Raw genomic sequence first — 22,415 nt, 5'->3', positions numbered from 1 at the left:
AAGTAATTTAGAGAAGATAATTTTAGGGATTAGAAGGAGGTTCTTCTCTCTTTCTACCACTCACCAAATATTTAGGGAATGGCTAGTGTGTGCTAGCAGTGTTTTCAGCACTCTTGATGTAACGGTGAGGGGGGAAATCTTAAAACATAGAGTAATCTTACACTCACACAAATAAAATCATAGCCGTGATAGATGCTAAGAGGAGAAGAATCTCGGTACTAGGAAAGCATATTTTAATAGCTCCTGACCTGGCCCAGAAGGTTAGAAAAACCATTCTGCTTAGTACAGTTTTTTAAAACTGTGGACCCAGTCTCCTAGAATTTAAGTTCTTCAGAAGCAAGGAGTCATGCTGTTTTTATGTTTATTAACAGTACTTGTCATTTCGTAGCTTAAAAGTAAAAAAATCTATTCAGTGTAACATGTACATTTTCTGAGAATTGTAGATTAAAACATCCTCTTTGCCATTATTCAGTTTGCATCTTGTGGAGCAGGAGGAGAAAAACAGTTTTATTTCTTAAACTTATCTTCCTGTAGATTCGTGGTACTCTAAAGAGCTGGACCAAGCTGTGGTGTGTGTTGAAACCCGGGGTGCTACTGATCTATAAAACCCAAAAAAATGGTCAATGGGTAGGAACAGTTCTTCTGAATGCCTGTGAAATCATTGAGCGTCCATCAAAAAAAGATGGCTTTTGTTTTAAACTTTTTCATCCTTTGGAGCAGTCTATTTGGGCAGTGAAGGTAAGTAAGCACTTGTTGTATAGGTAAAAGGTAAAATGACAATCTCTGAGTAGAACTGAAATAAATCAATTAAACTGATGATCACTGTTCTCTGGTAGGACTTATAAATTTGTTTCTGTTTTCAAGTACATTATCCTCTTTCTGTCTTTACCCACAATGAAATGTGCACCAAAAATCCATGTTTACCTTTAAGATCTAACTTAAAAATTTCTTCAGAAAATGGTTTCTTTAATATTGTACCCTATGTATCTTTTTGCCATGGGAATTCAGTTTGTACTTTTTAAAAATTTTTGCGATGACCAATTTTGCTTTGTGATATTGTATCATGTTTACCATATTTTTCTCTTTATCAAAATTGTAAGATCCCCTAAAATAGAAGCTGCCATTTATTTTTGTGGCGTTTCCTGTACTGATGTAAATATGTAAATAGACTGTAAACAGACTCAGTCCTACTTACTCTTAAGAGGCAGTTTTCTTAAAAGATGGAGCTCTAATGGTTTATAACTTAAAAACATTACTGTGGTCACTCCTGTATTGTAAAACTAGAAACTTAACCAGGAAAATAGAAATGCCTTTTTTGATTAACTACCAAGGAGTTCTACAAACAGTGTACATGCTAACCGAATAAATGAGTCTATTTTAAGTTTTTACAAAGTGTTCATTGTTTTAATTTGTAAGAAGGTCAATTATACTTGAATAAAGGGTTTAGAACTCCTCTTTCAAGGAAAACCACCTAATTGAGATTAGGGCTAACCAAAAGTAGCTTCAGCTTTAAAATTTATTCGATATTGCTTAATTAATCAATATACATACACCTAAAAAAGACCCGGACTTTTTATCATTATTTCAGTAGCTTGGAGTCATACAACAAATAAATTTAGGATTACACAGTTTTTTCGATTCTGGAATTAGATACTTCCCACAGGGGAAAGGATTTAACCCAGAGAACCTGTGGTATTTATATATCATGCAATTCTCAAGTGAATAGAAAGTTACTTTCAAAACCTTTCATCTATAATATTTATTCTTTACTACTACTCTTAGGAATTATAAGAATGAATTTTCAAATCATTAAAAATATTTTTAATGTCAAATTTATTCCAAATATTTAGGGAAGGGAAATCTGTATAGTTATATGAACATCAGAATATTCTCCACAAGCAAAACCTTCTTAGGACATTATTTAAATAACTTCAAAGTCAATGCCTAGGATTAGGAAAAAATAATATTTATGAGTTCTTATTTTGTGTCAGAGACTCTTGAGTTTTTGCATGGAATTTTTCATTCCATGCAAAGGAGGATGCAATTTTCCCTTATTAACCAGACAAAGAGATTGAGGCCTAAAAATGTTACTTAAATAATTTTTCTGGCATGCAGCCAAGGTTGAAACCTAGGCAATCTGACTCTAGATCGTACTCTATGCTGGTTTTAGGAGTTGCCCATAAATTATAAAGCTATTGGAAAATACCCAAGGGATATTATAGGATTTGATAAAATCATATTGTTCTTTTCTTTTTTTAAATTTGAATCTGCATCTTTACTTTCTAATATTTATGCCTCTTAAAACCCATTTTATTTTTTGATCTGACAACTTAAAAATTATGGTTTTTCTATCAAAATTATACTATAATTTCAGTCCTCAGATTTTCTTTCCAGATAAAAATAGTCCACCAAAGATAAGCTTTGGTGCTACTAATTACTATAGATGTCTTGGTGTCGTATATTTCTAAAAACAAATAACCCCAACCAACAACAACAAAAAATCCTTTTTCTTTCTTGTTTCTGGAAAAATAAAATTAGCTTTTATACTTGGTATTTATAAACAAATATATCATTGGTTATAAAATGGAGATTGATTTTTTTTCCCTAGACTCAGTCAAATTTTTTTTTCTTATAAATTATAACTATAAACTATAAATTGTAACATTTGCTTTGTCAAGAAGCATGAAATTAAAACTTCTTTCTTTTCAAATTATAATCCATGCCTAACTTAGATTGTTACCAATAATATAACAATATAAAGTTATATATAAAGTTGAGATCTCATAATACCGTATGCTGTTTATTTTGCTTATTTTTATTTTATTTGTTTATATTAAGGGTCCAAAAGGTGAAGCAGTTGGATCCATAACTCAGCCCTTACCTAGCAGTTATTTGATCATCCGAGCTACTTCAGAATCAGATGGTAAATAAAAATTTTAATGGATTGGATTTTAGTCCTCATTTTTAAAGATTTATTTTATATACTACTGTGTATTTTTCTTTGGGAAAATCTGTCTTTAGTGTGATATTTGCAGTAGAGGTAGTGTAATCATAAGTTTCTTAGAACACCAAGTATGTCATTAACCTGGTAGACAAATAGAAATCTGATAGAAAAGAATTGAGTGATGAGTTAGCAGCCTGGAGTTTTCTTCATTCTCCATTGAAATGTTAACACCTATTTGACTTGGTTAGTGTTCTCTGTGGTAACTCATTAAGTTTTATTATTTTAAAGGTGTGCTTAATACTATTTATATTTTATTAAATATTAACATTTATAAGACACATAAACTGTTTTGAGTTTTTCTATGTGAAACAAACTTTTGTTCTGCACTTAATAACTTAATATTTAATTCTTGAAGCAAATATAGGGAGAACAACACTTACTTGTATGAAAGCAAGATAACTTTAAAACTTTAATAATTAATAGTGAATTTCTTCCTCATTTTTGTTTTATAGTTTAGACTAGCTTAGCTTAAAGAATCTTATAACCTTCCAAAGTTTACATTTACCAGATGATTATTTTTAAAATTAAAATATCATAGGCACAAGCTTTCATTATAAAAGTGTTTTACTTGGCTGATATTTCCAGCAGATTTTGAAACAACTATATATGAATTTTAAGAGCAACGAACATTCTTTTTTCCTGCTAATTACAGTTTTAAATTTTAATTTAAAAAATAAAGTAATTAGTGTTTCTACTAATATGGCAGTTAATGATGGTATTGTGCAGGCATTTCCCTGACTTACAAATTTTCATACATATAAGTAGAATGGATGCTAAACCTAGGGGTAGACCTACTGTCAACAGTGAAACATTATTTCGTACAGTTTGTTTTGTAGAAACATAACCCTTTCAGTACTTTTTTTGGTACTTTCAAATTATACTACATGCTAGTGTTCTAAGATTTTTAAAAGTACACTTTTTGTAATTAGGTGACTTTCTAACGTGTGTTATGTTCTATTCATTTACCAGTGGTTTCTAGATGCTTAGTATGTAAAAAGTACTTGTTAAACTAAAAAATTTGAATTAAAAAAAATCCTTACAAGATTTTACGTTCAAATTAACTTTTCCAGTTAATATTTTTCAAAGAAATAGTAGTATGGTTAAAGGCTAACTGTTATTTTAAGATGTGTACTAGTTTTTATAGTTTCTTGACTCACACTGCTTATGAATCTGTGTTCTTCTAGGGAGGTGCTGGATGGATGCTTTGGAATTGGCTTTGAAATGTTCTAGTCTTCTTAAACGTACGATGATCAGGGAAGGAAAGGAACATGACTTGAGCATTTCATCAGAGAGTACACATGTGACTTTGTATGGCTTATTACGTGCTAACAATCTCCACAGTGGTGACAACTTCCAGTAAGTAGATATTGCCACTGATTTGGTGATTATGTTAGAGCCCATATTGTTCACTGGGTTAGATGGCAGGCCTAGAATTCTTGTAGTATATCTAGGATTGAAACTTGGCTATCTTCTTCTCATTATATGGCCTAAGGCCTGGTTTAAGATTGTTTAGTTACTATATTAAGGTATAGAAAGTTATTTCCTTGATTCTAGCTAATGTGAATTACTTGTTATTTCCCAAATATGATCATACTGTTTGCTTTGTCCTTGTGCATGGTGTTCCCTTCATTAAGAATGATTTCTGGTCCTTTTTGCTCTTTTCTCCTGTCACAATCCTACGTATTCTTTAAGACAAATCTCAAATATTATTTCATATGTGAAGACTTTCCTGCTTCATAACCATGAAACGTAATCTGCCCTTCTGTTGCTTTTCTATAGCACTTTTTGTTATTGTAAAACTTTTTGTTATTGTAAAAGACACTTATTCTACCTGGTATTTGTGGAATTCTTCTATTATATTATAAATGTTTCAAGTTGGAACTGTATCTTATGTGTGGTTTTAGCCCTTGAAACATTTATTGTAGTTAATACCGGAAAAAAAAAATTAAGAAGTACTTTATTTGAGTTTCAGAGGTTTGTTGAGGTTCAGCTCTCTTTTGGTGCTTTGTAGGAAAGACATTAGATTTCCCATTTTCCTCCCTTGCCCCAACACCCAGCTTCTCTACAGCCACTTTTTCCTGTCAGCATTCGGGTTACTCTCCTCAAAGTTAGACTGCTACTCTTCACTTTTCCATGAAACCTGAGCTGAACATTTTTTTTCTTATCCTTTTGCTTGAGCTTTCTTCTTCGCTCTCTTTAAAAATTTCCGTTACCTAACCTTTTACATTCTTTCTTTGCATACCTATAATCTGGAGTTTTATTTTAATCCCAAGTACGAACCCTGAATGGGATAAGAATTACAGGAGGAGGGGAGCACAACTCATATAGAAATGGGTGTTTTTTGGGATCTCTTCATGAGATTTTTCCCTCGAAGCTCTTCAGCTGTAAATCATTAGTTGTTTTTATTGAATATCAGGTTATCTGTAAATGCTTTTAATTTGTGGATGTTAAAAATTCCTCCGTTTCACATTTATTCATTAAAATTTTTGAGCCTGTTTTATGTATAAGATAGCTCACATTTTCCTGTATAATCCACATTGTGAATAGGGAGATGAATCAGATATGATTCTAAATTTGAATCCAGAGTTTTATGATCCTAGAGAAGTGTTTTGTTTTGTTTGTTTTGTTTGAAACCTATAAAATGCCAGGCAACTATAAATAGCGAGATAAAAAGAATAACATAAACAACCAAAGGAGAGATACCTTAAGGCAACATAAGATCAGGAAAATTTAGAGGCTGAAAACATAACATCCACCTAGGGAATCAGGGAGAGAATCAATATAACAAATTTTTTACAAAAGTAGAATCAACATATCAACATATTTATTTGGCTATATGACAGAAAATGATCAGGAAGCTGATGGTGCAGAGATGGGAGGAGGGAGCCCAGTTTCAAGACTTATAGTCTGCTTGGATATAAGGGATGAGAGCTACGTGAAGTTAAAGAAGTTAAAGATAATTACCAAGCATTAAGCATGAATGACTGGGAAGATGATGGTAAAATAAAACAAAGGACCATGTTTGGAAGATAATAATTTATTGTACATGTTGAGGATGCTTTGGTCCCAGGACATAAAGGTGACGGCAGCCAACCATTTAAAAGCATGAGTCTAAAGCTCGTTCCTGCTTACATGGGACCACGTCAAATACAAATGACAACAACGCCTTGAAATTGGGTAGCTTGCCAGAGGAGAAGGATATAGAAAAATTAAAAAGGGCCAAGGAAGATGAGAATATCTAAGGATAGAAGGAAGTAAAAGAGATCAGAGAACTTAAAAAGTAGAACCGTGATTGCAGAGACCCAAAGCACTAACACCATTTTAAGGAAAATAATCATCATCAAAATTCAGGAATGCAGAGAAATCAAAAGAGGCAAAGGTTAGACAAGGCTATTGGATTTGTCAACTGAGCCATCATTAGTGACCTTTAAGGGAACAGTTTCACGGATTTAGGAGAGTGAAAACCAGATTATGAAAAGTTAAGGAGTGACTAGATGGTAAGAAAGCAGAGACAGCAATTTTAGACTACTTTTTAAAAACATTATTGTAAAGGGAAAGAAGGAAACTAATACGTATATAAAAATGAATTTCTATTAGAAATTCTCTGGTTAAAATCCAAACAAATGAAGATTTTGGAAAAATAGAGACTAACATAGGAATCAAATAGGACTTTTGCTCTGTTACTATCTCAGCATTGTTAAAATATCAGTTATATATAATGGCACTATGTATTTATTTTTAAAGTACTTTAGTGCTTATCCCTGTAAGATATTTATACCAAATGAGACCAACAGATACTTTCCTAAATAAGAAATTTCTTTAAAAAAATGTGATTCTGAAAGTGAGGTTTTAAAAAAATCCTTCGTTTTTGTACATATTATTAACCCTAATCACTTTAGGGTTAGTAAAAACAGGGTTGGCTAGAGCAATTTATCAATTTTAGGCTATTGGTTCATTTCCTTAAGCTGAAATGTACATTTCCAGTTCTCTCTGGATTTTTCTCCTCAAGATTAAATATTAATTTAATCGATATATTTATAATATTAATTAAATAGATATAATTACTTACCTTTTGTGTTTTCTTGTCTTAGTCTTAGACTTATTATTTTTGAGTGACTTTGGAGACCTTTACAGGTAGAAAGTCATAATTTGAGTTCACTTGAGAATCTAATGATCTTGAGTTGAAGTTTTTCTTCAGACTAGAAGTGACAGTGAGGTTGATTCAAATGACGATGATTACAAAACTAAGAAAATAGCAAGAGGATGGTCTAAAATTTTGCTTTTGGAAGATTTTAGCCCCAAGACATAGGCAAAGAGCTCAAAGTGTCATCTTTTAACATTGCCTCAGATTTTTATGTAATTTCTTTGTGCCATTTTACTAATGTGTAAAGAGAATGATTACCTATTTTATAGGGTTATTTTGAAGATTAAATGAGTTAAACTATATAAAACATTAAGAACAGTGCCAAGCGCATAGTAAATTCTCAATAAATGTTAAATATTCTTATTTATAGATTAAATATTCTTAACCTTCTTTATTCTTCCTTCTAATAATTTTTTTTCTTAAGATTAAATGACAGTGAAATTGAACGACAGCATTTTAAAGACCAAGATATGTATTCTGATAAATCTGATAAAGAAAATGATCAAGAGCATGATGAGTCTGACAATGAGGTGATGGGGAAAAGTGAAGAAAGTGACACAGATACATCAGAAAGGCAAGATGACTCATATATTGAACCTGAGCCTGTTGAACCTTTAAAGGAGACCACCTACACTGAACAGAGCCATGAGGAACTTGGAGAGGTAAAAGTCGGATTTTCAGAGAGTTTTGGTTTTCTAATTCTTGGGAATTTTTTAATGAAATTGAATATATCGTTTGTTTGACATATGACTTATTTTGCTAAAAGAGAATATTTCTGTGATACCTATTTTAAAAGTTGCATGCATATGAAATATATCAGGATTGATAAACAGCTAAAAACATAGTACTCCTACAAATATGAATATATTCTATGTAAAGTTCACATCTTTTTCAGGTTCACTTTTAACATAGCATACTGGTTGATGTCATTGCCAAGTACAAAATAAATTTCAAGGAAACATGAGTTTATAACTTTCTTGTTATTGCTAGTATATAGAAGTAAAGATAGTATAATGGAGTATAACATTTTTTGTAATGAATTCTTTGTATGTATCATTCACTTTGATGTCTCTTGCAAATACCCTTTTTACCTAAATTTTAGCTATGGATTTTATTTATTAATGGGTTATTTCCACATTTTAAGAATGCTTGAAATAGTCAAATAGAGAAATCAGGTTTTAAACATTAGCTGTCTTTTCTACACATCTGTATGTCTGAGATAAATATAATATTTCAGAATTTTTTGTTAATTGCTAAAGGCAGGTGAGGCTTCTCAAACAGAAACTGTGTCTGAAGAAAACAAAAGCCTTATCTGGACACTGCTGAAACAAGTACGCCCTGGCATGGACTTGTCCAGGGTGGTTCTGCCCACATTTATCTTGGAACCTCGTTCTTTCCTGGATAAACTTTCAGATTACTACTATCATGCAGATTTCCTATCTGAGTAAGTAGGTTCTCATTTCTTAAAATAGAAGGTACTTCATGGTTTCAGAGATTTTTTCCAGAGTGCTATTCCATGGTTATGCCTTACCAAAATTGGGCTCTAATGGGATATCAGTCTCTCTTCTCCAACACTTCTGTAGTTGACCTTCATAAGAAGCATATTTAATACTTTGGTATAATGTTTTCATTTATGATGTTGAATTAAGAGATCACAAGCCTAAGGAGAACAAGAATTTTACCCCTCACCCAATAGCGCTCTATCACAGGCTCCCTGACCACTGGCCTGACATAGGGAAAGGTGGTTGGCATTCTTTGTTCTCCCCGCTTCAGCCTTTGTTCAGGTCCCGTCCTGGGGCTTGGGCTTTTATTCATACTTATCCTCTCTGTATGCTTGTGAGGCATACGCAGCTTACCAGAACCAGAATGCCCTGCCATTTGCTAGCTCTTGGCATCTACTTTCATCTTTGCTTTTCTCTCTACCAGCCGATCCTGGGTGTAATTCTGAAGAAGGCAGGCATAAAGGAGGCAGAGGAGGAACTGTCCACCTGTCTCCCAGCAGTTGTTTAGATAACCATAAAAGACAGCCACTTCGTGCAGACCTTTCCAGGTTTCACCTGCTGCCTCCATTCCAGCAGCAGTCATGTTTCAAGGCACTGTGTTTTTTAAGATACTAAGTTCTGGCCATTTGACCTGGTTTTTAGATTCTGCATAAATATCTGTATTCAGTTTATTAGTTGCATTATTAGTCTATTAGTTGCATTAATGAACATTGGAAAAAAATCATAAGCTGAATCAAAAAATTACTGATAAACTGTGGGAGATTTTTGCAAAATAAATCATACACAAAGTGTTTCTCTCGAAAGTGAACGAAAATGATCAACAACCTAATAGAAAAAGGAGTAGAGAACACGACCAATTTAAAAATGTAGAAATAGAAACAGACCTTAAACATGTCAACCTCACACAAAATAAGAAAAATGTAGATTGAAACTGTAATAAGATACTGATTTTCATCCACCACATTGACCAAATGTCCAAAAGCTTTTATACCCCAGTTCTGCCTTATATTTTGTTATAGTTCTCTTTTTTTTTTTATTGTCTAGAAATTTAATTCTCTCAGAGTGTGAGGCAGGTTTCTATGAATCACAGTAAGGTCTTCTTGAGGAATAAATGCCTATTTTCCCAAAATGAAAGGTTACACTTTTCCTGCAACACACACTATTTTATTGCCAAGGCTGTGTGCAACAGGTACTCATGCACTGCTGCTGCTGGGCGATACAAACTAGCACAGTGCTTTCTAAGGGACTCTGACAATATTTACTAGGATTATAGATTCATTCAGTCCTTTGATCCAGTAATCCTGCTTCTGGAAATAATTCCTATAGATATAACTCCAGATATGTAAAATGACATATATACAAGATTGTTGCAGAAGGGTTTGCAATCACATAAAATTATATAACTCAAGTGTCCAGCCACAGATGACTGGTTAAATAATGTATGGTGCATCCATACATAAGGAGTAACTCTATAAATTGATATGGAGGGATCATCAGAGGGGGGAGAGGGAGAGAGGGAGGTGGGTAGAGAGAAAAAGAGAGGGAGAGAGAGAAAGAGAGAGTGTGTGTGTATGTGTGTGTGAAAGGTAAGGTACAGAAGAATGTGAAGTTTGCTACCTTTTTTTAAGAAAGACTACATAAATTTTCTTTATGCTTAAAAAAACAACAAAAAAAGGAAGTTAAAAAGTTGCCTATAGGATATAAGTAGGAAGAGCATTGAGATAGGGCAATAGCAAGGCATGTATACATTTTTGTATTGCTTTGAGTTTTAAACTATGTTTTATTTATATATAAAATTTAAAATAAAATATCATAGAGAATTTAAAACAAGAGCGGAACAATCAGAGGGTCAAAGTGCAACCTTATAACTTGGCAAAATTTGTCAGTAAGCCTAGGCCCTGCTTCTTCCATCTTCAAAATTTTTCATCTTCAGTAATCTTTCATCTTCAAAATTCACCACATTAGACCATCAGGCATACTTGAAGAATGTAATAAATAGTTAAATTATAAAATAAGTAAATAATAAATAAGCTAAGTGAATTCTATTGAGAATTCTATTGAGAATTCACTTAGATGTAGATGGTCAGTGTTTTGCAATGTGTATTTCAGTGACAAAAGGGCAAGGAGGCAGCTGAGTCATGGCTTCTAAAAATTTCTTCTTTAAAATTAACATTACTCTTTGATTACCTATTATACTTGTAGAGCTTGTTCACTCAGGAAAATCAGTTGGTAGCACATAGAGGAGGTTAAAGGCTAAAAATGGGTTAAAACGTTTTTGATTGGTTTAAATTATTTTAAATCTTTCATATTTGTGATTTGAAACTTCTGTTTTGTACAAAGGATTAAAAAGGCATATAGTCTTATACTTAGGCAATTTGTGCAGGAGAGGCTAACATGATTCTCTTGTCCTCCCTCCGTGTGCTATAGCACTCACCAGTTACGGCTGATTTCCTCTAATTAACATCAACAACTGAGAATAGACTGAATCAAGTGAACATGGTCCTTCTCTGACATATGGGGCTGAAGAACTCTAATGAAGTTGTTAATGAGGCAGCTTGGCCACTGACTGTCCCTTTACTGCGGATGCTAGGCATCAAACAGTGCCTGAATCTCAGAAATCTCTGTTCATTTTTTTACTCACAATTTCCCACAAAACCCCTAGCAACATCTCGGTTCCTACAGAATCCCAGTTGAAAAATCTTGGTTTAGAAAGTTTCCAAAAAATACTTGAGCAAAAAAAGACCTGGGCAGTACATCAAAAAATAGGAAAAATGGGGAGAAAAGTAACTACTTGATTTTGAAAAATAATTCTTATAAACTATTGTACACAGTTGCTTTTGCCATCTATTTTAAATATGAATTATGCTTTCCAATCATATCTCAATTGTTGACTTGATAAATATGAAGGAGAATTTGTGATATATTCTATAAATTTTTTATTGACCTTTTTGTTTTTTAGGGCTGCTCTTGAAGAAAACCCTTACTTTCGTTTGAAGAAAGTAGTGAAGTGGTATTTGTCAGGATTCTATAAAAAGCCAAAGGTAATACTTGTATTTTACTTTCTTTAGCCTTATATGAGTTCTTCATTTTTTATGTTATATTTAGACTGTCTATTAATAATTACATTGCAGTTCTCAGTACTTGATCATTTAGATCTATATTATGATTGACATCATTTTAACTTTATTTCATGTCACTGCTGTGAAATTTTATAAGGATAATCTCCCAGATGATACAGCTAAAGCCATCATGACTGGTTTAAACTATTTTGAGTTTTACCTATTTGTAATTTGAAACTTGTATGTTTTTTCTAGGGACTGAAGAAACCTTATAATCCTATACTTGGTGAGAGTTTCCGTTGTTTGTGGATTCATCCCAGAACGAACAGCAAAACTTTTTATATTGCCGAGCAGGTATTAGAAATGCATGTTACAGAAACAAAACTGATTTGGAAGTTATTGGGATGTTTTCATAGAAAATATTAATTCAGTAAAATCACTGTTGATTAACCTTTATTTGTGAATGTTTGGTAAGCATTTTACCTTCTAGTACTGAATACCATCCTCATAAGTATTACTATTAAAGGCCTGGAATCTGATGACTGTGCCCCCACCCTCTTTTTGCCAAAATTCTTCAGTGTTTCTCCCGTTCCAAATCAAATTACTATCCATTTGTCTGACATACAACGTTTTCCATATCTTTTACAGTTTATCTCAAATTACATGTCTTTCTGAGCCCTCTGTAGTAGTCAAACCTGTGCATTCACAATTAGGTAACCTGGTATTGCACTTCTTTGCTCTCACTATTTTTAAATTTAATTCTCCCACCCCATTGTATCTTCTTAGCTATTCTTCATTTAAACAAACCCTGATCTCGCCTTTTTTAAAAAAAATTTTTATAAATTTATTTATTTAAAATTAGTTTCAAGTATACAGTACATTGGTTAGACAGCTGTATAGTTCATAAAATGATCCCCCCTATTGCTCCCTCCCTCCCCTGGCCCTCCACTTTTTTATGGTCCAGATGACTGCAGCAACCAGTGATTTCTATCTTCTCAAACTTCTGTATTATTTTTGTGATTATCCATTGAGCTGTTATTTTAACACTTGTATTAACTTTATAGAACATTGAATTGTTAGCCCCTTGAAGGTAGACCCTCCTGTTAATACATCTCTTTTTATTGTACACATAGTAGACAGTCAGAAAATAGTTCTTAGTTTTAATGTTTTATTAATTTAAACTTACATACACTTATTTTCATAATATGATTGTCAACCCCCCCACCCTAACAAACCTCAGGAATATGACATTATCTCTCTAGCTAGCTGCTTAGAGCTAATGATCTGAGCAGGAGCGGGGGCGAGGAGAAAGAGAGAGGGAGAGAGACAGATAGACAGACAGAGAGAGAGGTATGGATGCTACATTATAACTTAGTTTCAAAAGTGGCATACTGTCCACCTAATGGTGTAAATACCAGATGAGTTTCTTTAGGAGACATCTGGGAGACTGATAACTATAACAATATTTAATTTTACTACTTACCAAATGTTTCTTCTTATTCATTAATAGAGTATACTTTTAAGACTTGAATGTTTGATAATAGCACAATAATATGCTAATTATATTGTTTTTTTTTTTTTCTCTCTCTCTGTTTAATAGGTGTCCCATCATCCACCAATATCTGCCTTTTATGTTAGTAACCGAAAGGATGGATTTTGCCTTAGTGGTAGTATCCTGGCTAAGTCCAAGTTCTATGGTGAGTTTCCCACTGTCTCAGTCTGCATCCTTTTCTGGGAGGAAGTTATTTTTTAGTGAGTTTTTATTTAGATAAGTTTTTGGCTGTTTTGAACAAGGAATGTATGTGCCATTTTAAGTATCTACTTGGATAATGGCCTTTCTTTTATAGTGCTTTTCTTTGCCCATTTATAAATAGAGGTACGACTCATTTTATATAAGTATATACCACATAAGTGTAAATTTATCACAAACACCACTTATCAAAAGACAGAATAATGATTGCCCACCATAACTAGCACTTTTAGTGCATAATGTATTTCTTTTGCTTTTAGCCCTACTAAGGTTTTTTGGTTCCATTTTAATGTACCTTGGGAGTCAGTTTTCTATTTTAGTCTTTGAATAGAAAGAAAAAGAATTCAAGTACAGTTTGAATACTTGTTCCAGCATCAGTTAGTAATAGTATTTAACTTTGGACCAAATAAATAACACACCAATAAAATGTTTTGTTAAGTATAAGGAGAAATAGAAAAATGTGGTTACAGTAGGAAACTTAAAAAACTGTATGACAGTCCAAACAAATGAATTGTGGCCAAACTTATACACCAGTAGAAAATATGTAACCTTAAATACTTTTATTCAATTAAAAAATGTTAATGGAGAAAAATTAACAAATTAAATTTCACTAGAGAATTTTAAACTTGATAGAAAAAATAATTATGACAAAATAGGAAAAATAAAATATGTCAACAGAAACCTAAGTTTTGGTTATTTGAGAGGGTAGAGAACCATAGATTAAATGTGTGACAGGGATATCTTATAAATCTTATTGTTTTTGATCCAGGAACATGATGTATGCTTTTATTTTTCTTCAAGTTGTCTTTCATTTCTCTTAATGTTAGTTTTGTATGGGTTTCATTTTTATTTTTATTTATTTACTTATTTATTTTGCCTAGTTTCATGTTTTGTTTGTTCAAAGAGTGATTGCTTTCTTCTGAAGGTTCTTTATTTTAATGTTATTCTCTCCCTACTGCACCTTCCATCCTTCTACACTCTGACTATAGTGTAAATGGCTTAAGAAAATGAAGAACACTATGAACCACCTTACCTTAATTGATAATTCTAGAACTTTACAGTCAACGGTTACAGGATATTCATTATTTTCAAGTACACGTATGGTATTTTCACTGGTATAGACCATGTATTTCACCGTAAAGATTGAAAATTATAGTGTATATTCTGCAATCTCAATGAAATAGAATTAGAAACAAATAATATGTAGAGATAAATTTCAAATATTTGGAAATTAAATAACACACTTCTAAATAATTCATGGGTCAAGAGAAATTAGAAAATATTTTAAACTAAATGATAATGAAAATATACCAAAATTTGTGGGATAATAGCAAAAGCAGGGCTTAGAGGGAAATTTTTGGTTTTAAATTAGAAAAAGAGAATGATTTAAGTCAGTAACCTGACTTTTCACCCTATGAAATTAGATAAGGAGGTAAATAAATTAAAAGTAAGGAGAAGAAAGAAAACAATAAAGAGCAGACATTAGTGTAAAATGTGGGCAAAAATACAGAAAACCAGGGAATCTAAGAGCTGATTTTATACTGATGAAGACAATACAAATCAGGAATAAATGAGCAGAATCACTACTGATTCTACAGACCCTGAAAGGATGATAAGGAAATATTACAGACAATTTTATACCAATAAATTTGACAGTTTAGATTGTAATCTCTTAAAAAAAAATACAAATTACCAAAACTACTCAAGAAGAAATATAAAATTTCAGTAACCTTAAATCAGTGAAAGAAATCGAATTAGTAATTTAAAATCTTCCTTCAAAGATACACTCCGGGCCCAGATGTCTTGAGATCTAAACATTTAAGGAAGAAATAATACCAATTATATACAACTTCTTACAGAAAATAGAAGGATATACATCTTAACTTATTTTATAAGGCCAGCAATACCCTAATCCCCAAAACCAGACATTACAGTTAAACAGCAAATCAGTATCTCTCTTGAATATACATTAAAAAATCCTTAACAAATTTATAATAAATCAATATATAGATAAAAGATAGTAATACACACACACACACACACACACACACACACACACACAAAAGGATGTATAAAAAGGATAAATATGATCAGTATATTAAAAGGATAATATGTTATGATCAAATGTGGTTTATCTCAGATAATACAAGGTTGGTATATCATCTGAAAATCAGTGTAATGCATATTAATAGAATAAAGGAAAACTGTACCATTTTAAGAGATGCAGAAAAAGCATTTTACAAAATTCAACACCCATTCACAATTAAAGCTCTCAACAAATTAGGACTAGATTAAAGGTATTTATGAAAAATATATAGCAAATTTTATGCTCCTAAGGTAGAAACTGATAATTTTTACCTAAGATCAGGAGTAAAGAAAGCAAGAATGTTCATTCTCACTACTTCTGTATTAAATTATATTAGAGGTCCTAGCCAGTGCAGAAGAAAGTTAAAAAATCATACAGATTAGCAAGAAATTAAACCATATATATACCTGCCTTACATAGAAAATCTTTAAGAAAAGACCAAAAAACTGCTAGAACTAATAAGTAAATTTCGTAAGGTTACAGAATACAAGGTCAAAATACAAAAGTCAATTGTATTTCTATATACTAAAAATGAATATTTGTAGAATGAAAATTTAAAAACAACTTCGATTACAATAGTATCTGAAAAATAAAATATTTAACAATATGTTTAATGAAAGATATGTGAAACCTGTACACTGAAAACTACAAAACATTTTTGAGGAAAATTAAGTAAACAAAGAGATATGCTATGTTTATATATTAGATTTTTTACTATTGTTAAAATAGCCTGAAATGTTGACACAACAGCATGGATGAATCTAAAACCATTTTGCTAGGCCAAAGAAGTCAAACACAGTAAACCACATATTTTATGATGCCATTTATACAAAACTCTACAATGGGTAAAACTACAGTGATCGAAACCAGACCAGTGGTTTCCTGGGGCTGGAGGAGAACATCGACTTCCAGGGAGCAAAAGGAAAGTTTCTGGAGTAATGGAAAATTCTGTATCTTGCTTGTGGTAGGTAGTTAACATGACTGTGTACAATTGCCAGGACTGTCAGAATGCATAATCACATAACTACCTTCAAAATTCAAAAGTACTCATTTTATAAGAATAGGAATATGGATCAAATATGTTTTAGATAGAAGATAACAAATACATGTTTGGGCACATTGAGATTGAGACATTTTTAAGACATTCCACTGTACATGTCTGGTAGGTGTCCTGAATATATCTTGTTTGTTTTCAATTGATTGAATTAGTTTTGTGAAATTTAATAAACTATTTATTTTAGGAAACTCATTATCTGCCATATTAGAAGGAGAAGCACGGTTAACTTTCTTGAATAGAGGCGAAGATTATGTAATGACAATGCCATATGCTCATTGTAAAGGTAAATATTTTCCATATTTGAGTTAGATATTCCTTAGAGCTTTTTAAATAAATGAATATAGCTGTAATTTGTTGTTTTGAGATTGATGGGAGTCAGCCTTTTGATCGAAAGTGTCCTAGATTTATAGATACTTAAGATTATTACTGTCATCTGCTGAATATTTCTGTGGTGAATTAATTCAGCCACAGTGGACTTTTTATGACACATACATAGTTGGAAGAGAGTGATTATAATAATAGAATTTCATTTGCCTTAAGTACAGTTTTTAAAATTTGATAAAACTGCCTATTCAAATTTCTTAAAAATGATTTTTATCTTCTTAAATCAGCACCCTTTTTTAACATTTTAATATACTGCTTTTCAGTGTACCAAGTCCTTTAACAATTTTTTTCATCCTCATTTGGCAATTTCTTAAAAGTTAATATATTATGCTTTTCCCCTATTATTTAGGGTACAAGTAAAAATATTAAATAATAACTATCATTTACTGCAATCTAGGCTCCCAACTATTCTGTATGCTTTACATTTATAAACTCAGTCATCCCAGCAGCCCCGTAAAATAGCGATATTATCTCTTTTTTATGGACAAGGAAAATGAGGCACAAAGACGTTACTTTGCTTGATCTTGCACAGCTAGGATGTGGCAGAGTCCAGATCTCTGTGAACTGAACTACTGTGCTGTAGGGCATCAGCTTAAACTCTCAGGTTGATCATTATCTGTACCCTCATTTCCAACCAATTTCTTAAAAATAACTTTTTTTTGGTAATTATCTTATATTTTAGGAACTGATTCATGAAAACAGAGATTATTTAATATGACCTCATTTTACATATGAGAAAACCAGAAGAGTTAAGATTCTTATCCAAGGCCAAACCAGCTAGTCAGTAAGAATGCTGAGACTAAATTCTGGGCTTGTCGACTCCCATCTACTGTACCAGAACCTACCTAGCACTAAAGATGAGGGGCCAACTTGTGGCCTGAGGCTAGATCATTCTTAGAGCTTCACATGTGGTTTCTGAAATATACATGAAGTTAAATATCTGAAATTAGGAACTGAATTGATAAGAACTATATTTTTAAATTTTATATCACTTGAAATAAAATGATAGTTTATGTAGATACCCAATACCATACCCTACTAGCAACAGGGGAAAATATTTTCATAGCATTTCTTTTTATTTCATTGGAAAAAAGATAATATAACCCCTTGTAGAATGATCAGAAGAAATAGAGATTATTTTCTACCCTGTATATTTTCTAAGATGTGTTCTCCAAATCACTAGTCTCACAAATTGTTTTACAAAAAGAGAGGTCCTTGGCAAATAAGTATGAGAAGCATCGCATAATTTGTTCTCCTCTTGGAAATTAACATTGTGCATTTGCAGATGAAGGCTGCCTTAACAGCTTATTCTAAGAATAGATTTTTGTCTCACTTTGTTAAATTCAGAATTTCTCCAGATTTTAGCCCTATTTGGGGGTATTTTTTAAATCTGCTTGTCTTATACAATTGATTCTTGTTGTTGGCAGTAGTTATGTTCTATAAATTCACCACAAACACTAAATTAATGAATACTGAACCGTTGCTCCTAGGGGAAACACTTTCTGTGAGCCCCTTGTCACATTTTTATCAACTAATCTATACAGAACCTTGTTTCTATTTAAAGACACTTTATTTAATATGTAGTTGATTCATTAACATCGAACTAACAGCCAAGAGCACTGTATACTCTTGTCACAACCAAGCTTTAATACATATGTTTTCTCTGTAAGGTACCTGATAGCCTTCTGCGCCTTGGAACACTAGACAGCACTTCAGCACAGCATTTGGGGGCCATTTTAAACAGTAAAATCACCACCAAAAAGCACAAAAATGTGAAAAATGTGGCACTAAATATACTATAAAAAAAGACACCTGTTTTACCATCTGAGAGATGAGATGAGAAAGCAGAGTGTCACCTTGCTTGACCTCAGCTGGGAATGTGCACATTGGATAGCTCAAAATTTTAACCACTCTGCCCATTTTGCTGCCCATTTTGCTGCCACAAATGACTGCAAAAGTGCTGTGGGTATTGATTTGGAGAATATATATTAGTGAGTATGTGGATTTGCAAATATGGATTCTGCAAATAATGTATATCAACTGTTATCTATTTAAAAATCCTACAGAACCAACTTTATGTGTTTATTATAGATTGTTATCGAGTGGGACAGAATACCCTTGCATTATTAGATTTTAAAGCTCTGCTTGTTATTAGCCATTGTCTCTCTTTTTTCAGCCTTTTGTCAAAATTGTTTTTTAGGAATTCTTTATGGCACGATGACACTGGAGCTTGGTGGAACAGTCAATATTACATGTCAAAAAACCGGATATAGTGCAATACTTGAATTCAAACTAAAGGTTAGTAGAGAATAATAGGAGGTATCACCTAATTAAAGAGGAACTACATTATAAAAACCAAAGAGTACAGTTTAGTTCCTAATTAAAGACTAAATATAAGAACACAGAATTTATGAAAGGGCAGCCTTGGAAGATCTCAATGAACACAAAGCCATCATTTTTTTTTTCTTTTAATTTTAATTAATAAAATTTTTGGTTGGCACCATCTTGTATTAGTTGAAGGGTTATAAACCCACCGAAATTCAAGGGAAAGGGCTGTAGACCCTACTTCTCAGTGTGAGAAGAGTGTATGAGTTAGAGGGGCAAGGGTAGGTAAATTTGAGACCATCTTTGGAAAATCCTGTCTGCCTTGGAGTGAAAGGGAAATTTAAGACCTTTTTACAGTGATTGGTGTAAGACAGTACACTGTGTTCAGGTAAAAACATTTCTATGAACTGTTTAATATTTAATAGCTCCTATGTTGATATCTAGCTCATCAGCAACTTTTATCTAATAAAAAGGATCTCCTTTAAGTATTATTAGATGCAATACCTTTTGATTTTTTTTAATCTCAACAAATTTTTGTTTGTATGGTGATAATGATATTTGAAAATAACGACTAAAGAGGTCTTAAGTAATTTACGATACCTTTAAGTATTAGATTTAGACATCAAAATTTTGTTACTGAGGAGAAACATCAGTAAGGCAACATAATAACTCTAATATTTTTTGGAGGGATTTTTGGTTCAATATTGTTTTACTGTTTGAAGGTGGGGGCATTTTTTCTTTCAATAGTTAACATCTCTTAAATGTACTGAGTTGTTATTGCTTCATATATTGCAACACTGATAGAGTACAGTCTTGAGTTAGGAGGAAGCACAGGACTTGAGCCAGTTATATAAGTGTGATCTTTCTCAATATGTGTATTTGGACTTCACATAGTATTTTTTAACCTGTTTTTTCCACAGCAACAAATTCATTTTTTTAATGGAACATTTCTGACTAAAATTTGAATCAGCATTTCACCAACACTGTAACAATAGTTACTTTTTCTGTTTTTTTCTTTGCCTACATTGTATGTAAATATAAGTTAAAAGCAAAATGTTTCTTTAACATTTTCTCTTTTAAAAGCCATTTCTAGGTAGTAGTGATTGTGTTAATCAAATATCAGGGAAACTTAAATTGGGAAAAGAAGTCCTAGCTACTTTGGAAGGCCATTGGGTAAGTGTTTTTATATTTTAGTTTAACAAAAGAATTTTATTCTGTGGAAAAAAACTAACAATCACATTTTATAAGCTCACTTATTCTATTACTAAAAGTGTCACTATTTAACATAACCTTCAGCTTAACAAATATTTCAGTGTTGATCTGTTATTGATAATATTTAGTTTTATGTGGTATTTAACTTTCCAAAACTTTAAATCAATAAAACCAGCTAATGCTTATATATCACTTACTGTGTCCTGCATTGTTTAAAAATGTTCCTCATATTAGCTCATTTAATATTAATGTAAAAACCCTATGAGGTGTGGGTACTGTTATTGTCCCCATTTTATAGAGGAGGACACTGAGGCACATAGAGTTTCACTAATTTGTTCCAAGTAAGTGGTGGAGTGAGAATTCTCACCAGGTACTGTGACTCCAGGGCTGTGCTTTTATGAACAACAGTAACTGCCTCTCACCCAGAGGGCAGGGGCATTTCCAGTGAGAGTTATATTTCCTTTGTGGGACATGGAGAGTATATAGTGGTTTACGAGAGCAATGGCTTCTATTCACTTCTCTGCTGACCTAAATTCACATTTATGTAATTCTGTTAAGAGAAGCTTAAATGAATAAAATGGAATTACATCATGCTACTGCTCTGGTGCACTTTCACTGTGAACACTGAATATGTGCTGTTTTCTATGTCATAATCAGAAAATGATGAGAAATATAAGAAAATGAAATGGTCTAAAAACTCAGCTAAGAAGCCACATATGCTTTGTAATTTTTAAAACTTATGTCTATCTCAATACCATTTGGAAAAATGATAAAAATCTTTTTTAAAATGAAATTTCTAATATGCTCAAATTTTTAATGCTAAGAGGCTTTTTCCTGTTTTTCTACAGCACCTAGTATTCCTAAATGGTCTCTCGTCCAAGTACTAACCAAGCCCGACCCTACTTAGCTTCTGAGATCTGATAAGATCGGGCACATTCAGGGTGGCATGGCCATAGACATTCTACATATATTGAGTGCGTAAATAGTCACTAACATCTCATTGTAGCTGCAGCAAACCCTGTGGGCCACTTTGGCGATTTCGAGATGGTTGTTGAGGTTTTGCATGTAATCGTTTGAAATTTCCTTAGTAAAACTTGTGAAATCTCACCAACTTGTAGTGTATTCAATCAAATTTTTAAATAACTAGTATAACATATTTAATCTTAAAATGTTTTTATAAAAATGACAAGATTTGGGGCTTTCAGAAAAGCGCTAGTTATATTTGTTTTAAAACTGTTTGACTGAGGGATTAAGTATCAGGAAGAATTATATTACTATACTATATAACCCTCTTTTAAATATAATTTTTTAAATAAAGATAATTCTCTACCTTAATTTTTAATTTCTTTAAATATAGGATAGTGAAGTTTTTATTAATGACAAAAAGACTGATAATTCAGAGGTTTTCTGGAATCCAACACCAGACATTAAGCAATGGAGATTAATAAGGCACACTGTAAAATTTGAAGAGCAGGGAGACTTTGAATCAGAGAAGTAAGTATATTCTTTTTCGGCTAGTTTCATTATGATAAAGAATATTTTTTTAATCCCTCAATGGTGTGGGTATTTTTCTCTCTTGAGTCATATTTTAATGCAGCAAAGTAGTTTAATATGTGTGGGATGTGACAGGATTCCATCTTAGTTTATGCAAATGTCAAATAAATATAATACAAATCATATTTACTTTTCTGCAGCTCTAAAGTAAAACTTCTCATTTTTTCCTTTCTCTTCTTATCTGCTCCAGGGCCTATTAAAATAAAAAGAAAAAAGAACCTTCTAGTTTGTCTGCATAAAATTATGGGACTACGTAATGATTCTTGGTTTTTATCTGGTAGCTATTTTCTAAGCTGGGTGAGACATAGAACTAACTGTAGGTGAAGGACGTGGTGCAA

General features: G+C 32.3%; 1 protein-coding gene and 1 pseudogene across 8 annotated transcripts in view; one reads left to right on the top strand and one right to left on the bottom strand.

Moving 5' to 3' along the window:
• OSBPL8 (oxysterol binding protein like 8) overlaps positions 1–22,415 on the top strand; it is a 142,940-nt gene that overhangs the window by 104,117 nt on the left and 16,408 nt on the right. For all 8 annotated transcript variants that reach the window (XM_006923773.3, XM_025040976.1, XM_006923772.3 and 5 more), the window contains 12 exons: positions 535–738; positions 2,839–2,923; positions 4,189–4,360; positions 7,573–7,810; positions 8,408–8,592; positions 11,610–11,691; positions 11,965–12,063; positions 13,310–13,406; positions 16,787–16,885; positions 19,187–19,284; positions 20,395–20,484; positions 21,881–22,017. In XM_006923773.3, coding sequence (XP_006923835.1) covers positions 535–738; positions 2,839–2,923; positions 4,189–4,360; positions 7,573–7,810; positions 8,408–8,592; positions 11,610–11,691; positions 11,965–12,063; positions 13,310–13,406; positions 16,787–16,885; positions 19,187–19,284; positions 20,395–20,484; positions 21,881–22,017 — 1,586 coding nt within the window. The remainder of the gene's footprint in view (positions 1–534; positions 739–2,838; positions 2,924–4,188; positions 4,361–7,572; positions 7,811–8,407; positions 8,593–11,609; positions 11,692–11,964; positions 12,064–13,309; positions 13,407–16,786; positions 16,886–19,186; positions 19,285–20,394; positions 20,485–21,880; positions 22,018–22,415) is intronic.
• On the bottom strand, positions 21,363–21,481 carry LOC112472443 (annotated as a pseudogene).

The sequence above is a fragment of the Pteropus alecto genome, unplaced genomic scaffold, assembly GCF_000325575.1.
Source record: "Pteropus alecto unplaced genomic scaffold, ASM32557v1 scaffold76, whole genome shotgun sequence".
Classification (NCBI taxonomy): domain Eukaryota; kingdom Metazoa; phylum Chordata; class Mammalia; order Chiroptera; family Pteropodidae; genus Pteropus; species Pteropus alecto.
Note: the sequence above shows the minus strand (reverse complement) of the source record. Positions and strands in the feature narration are given on the sequence as shown.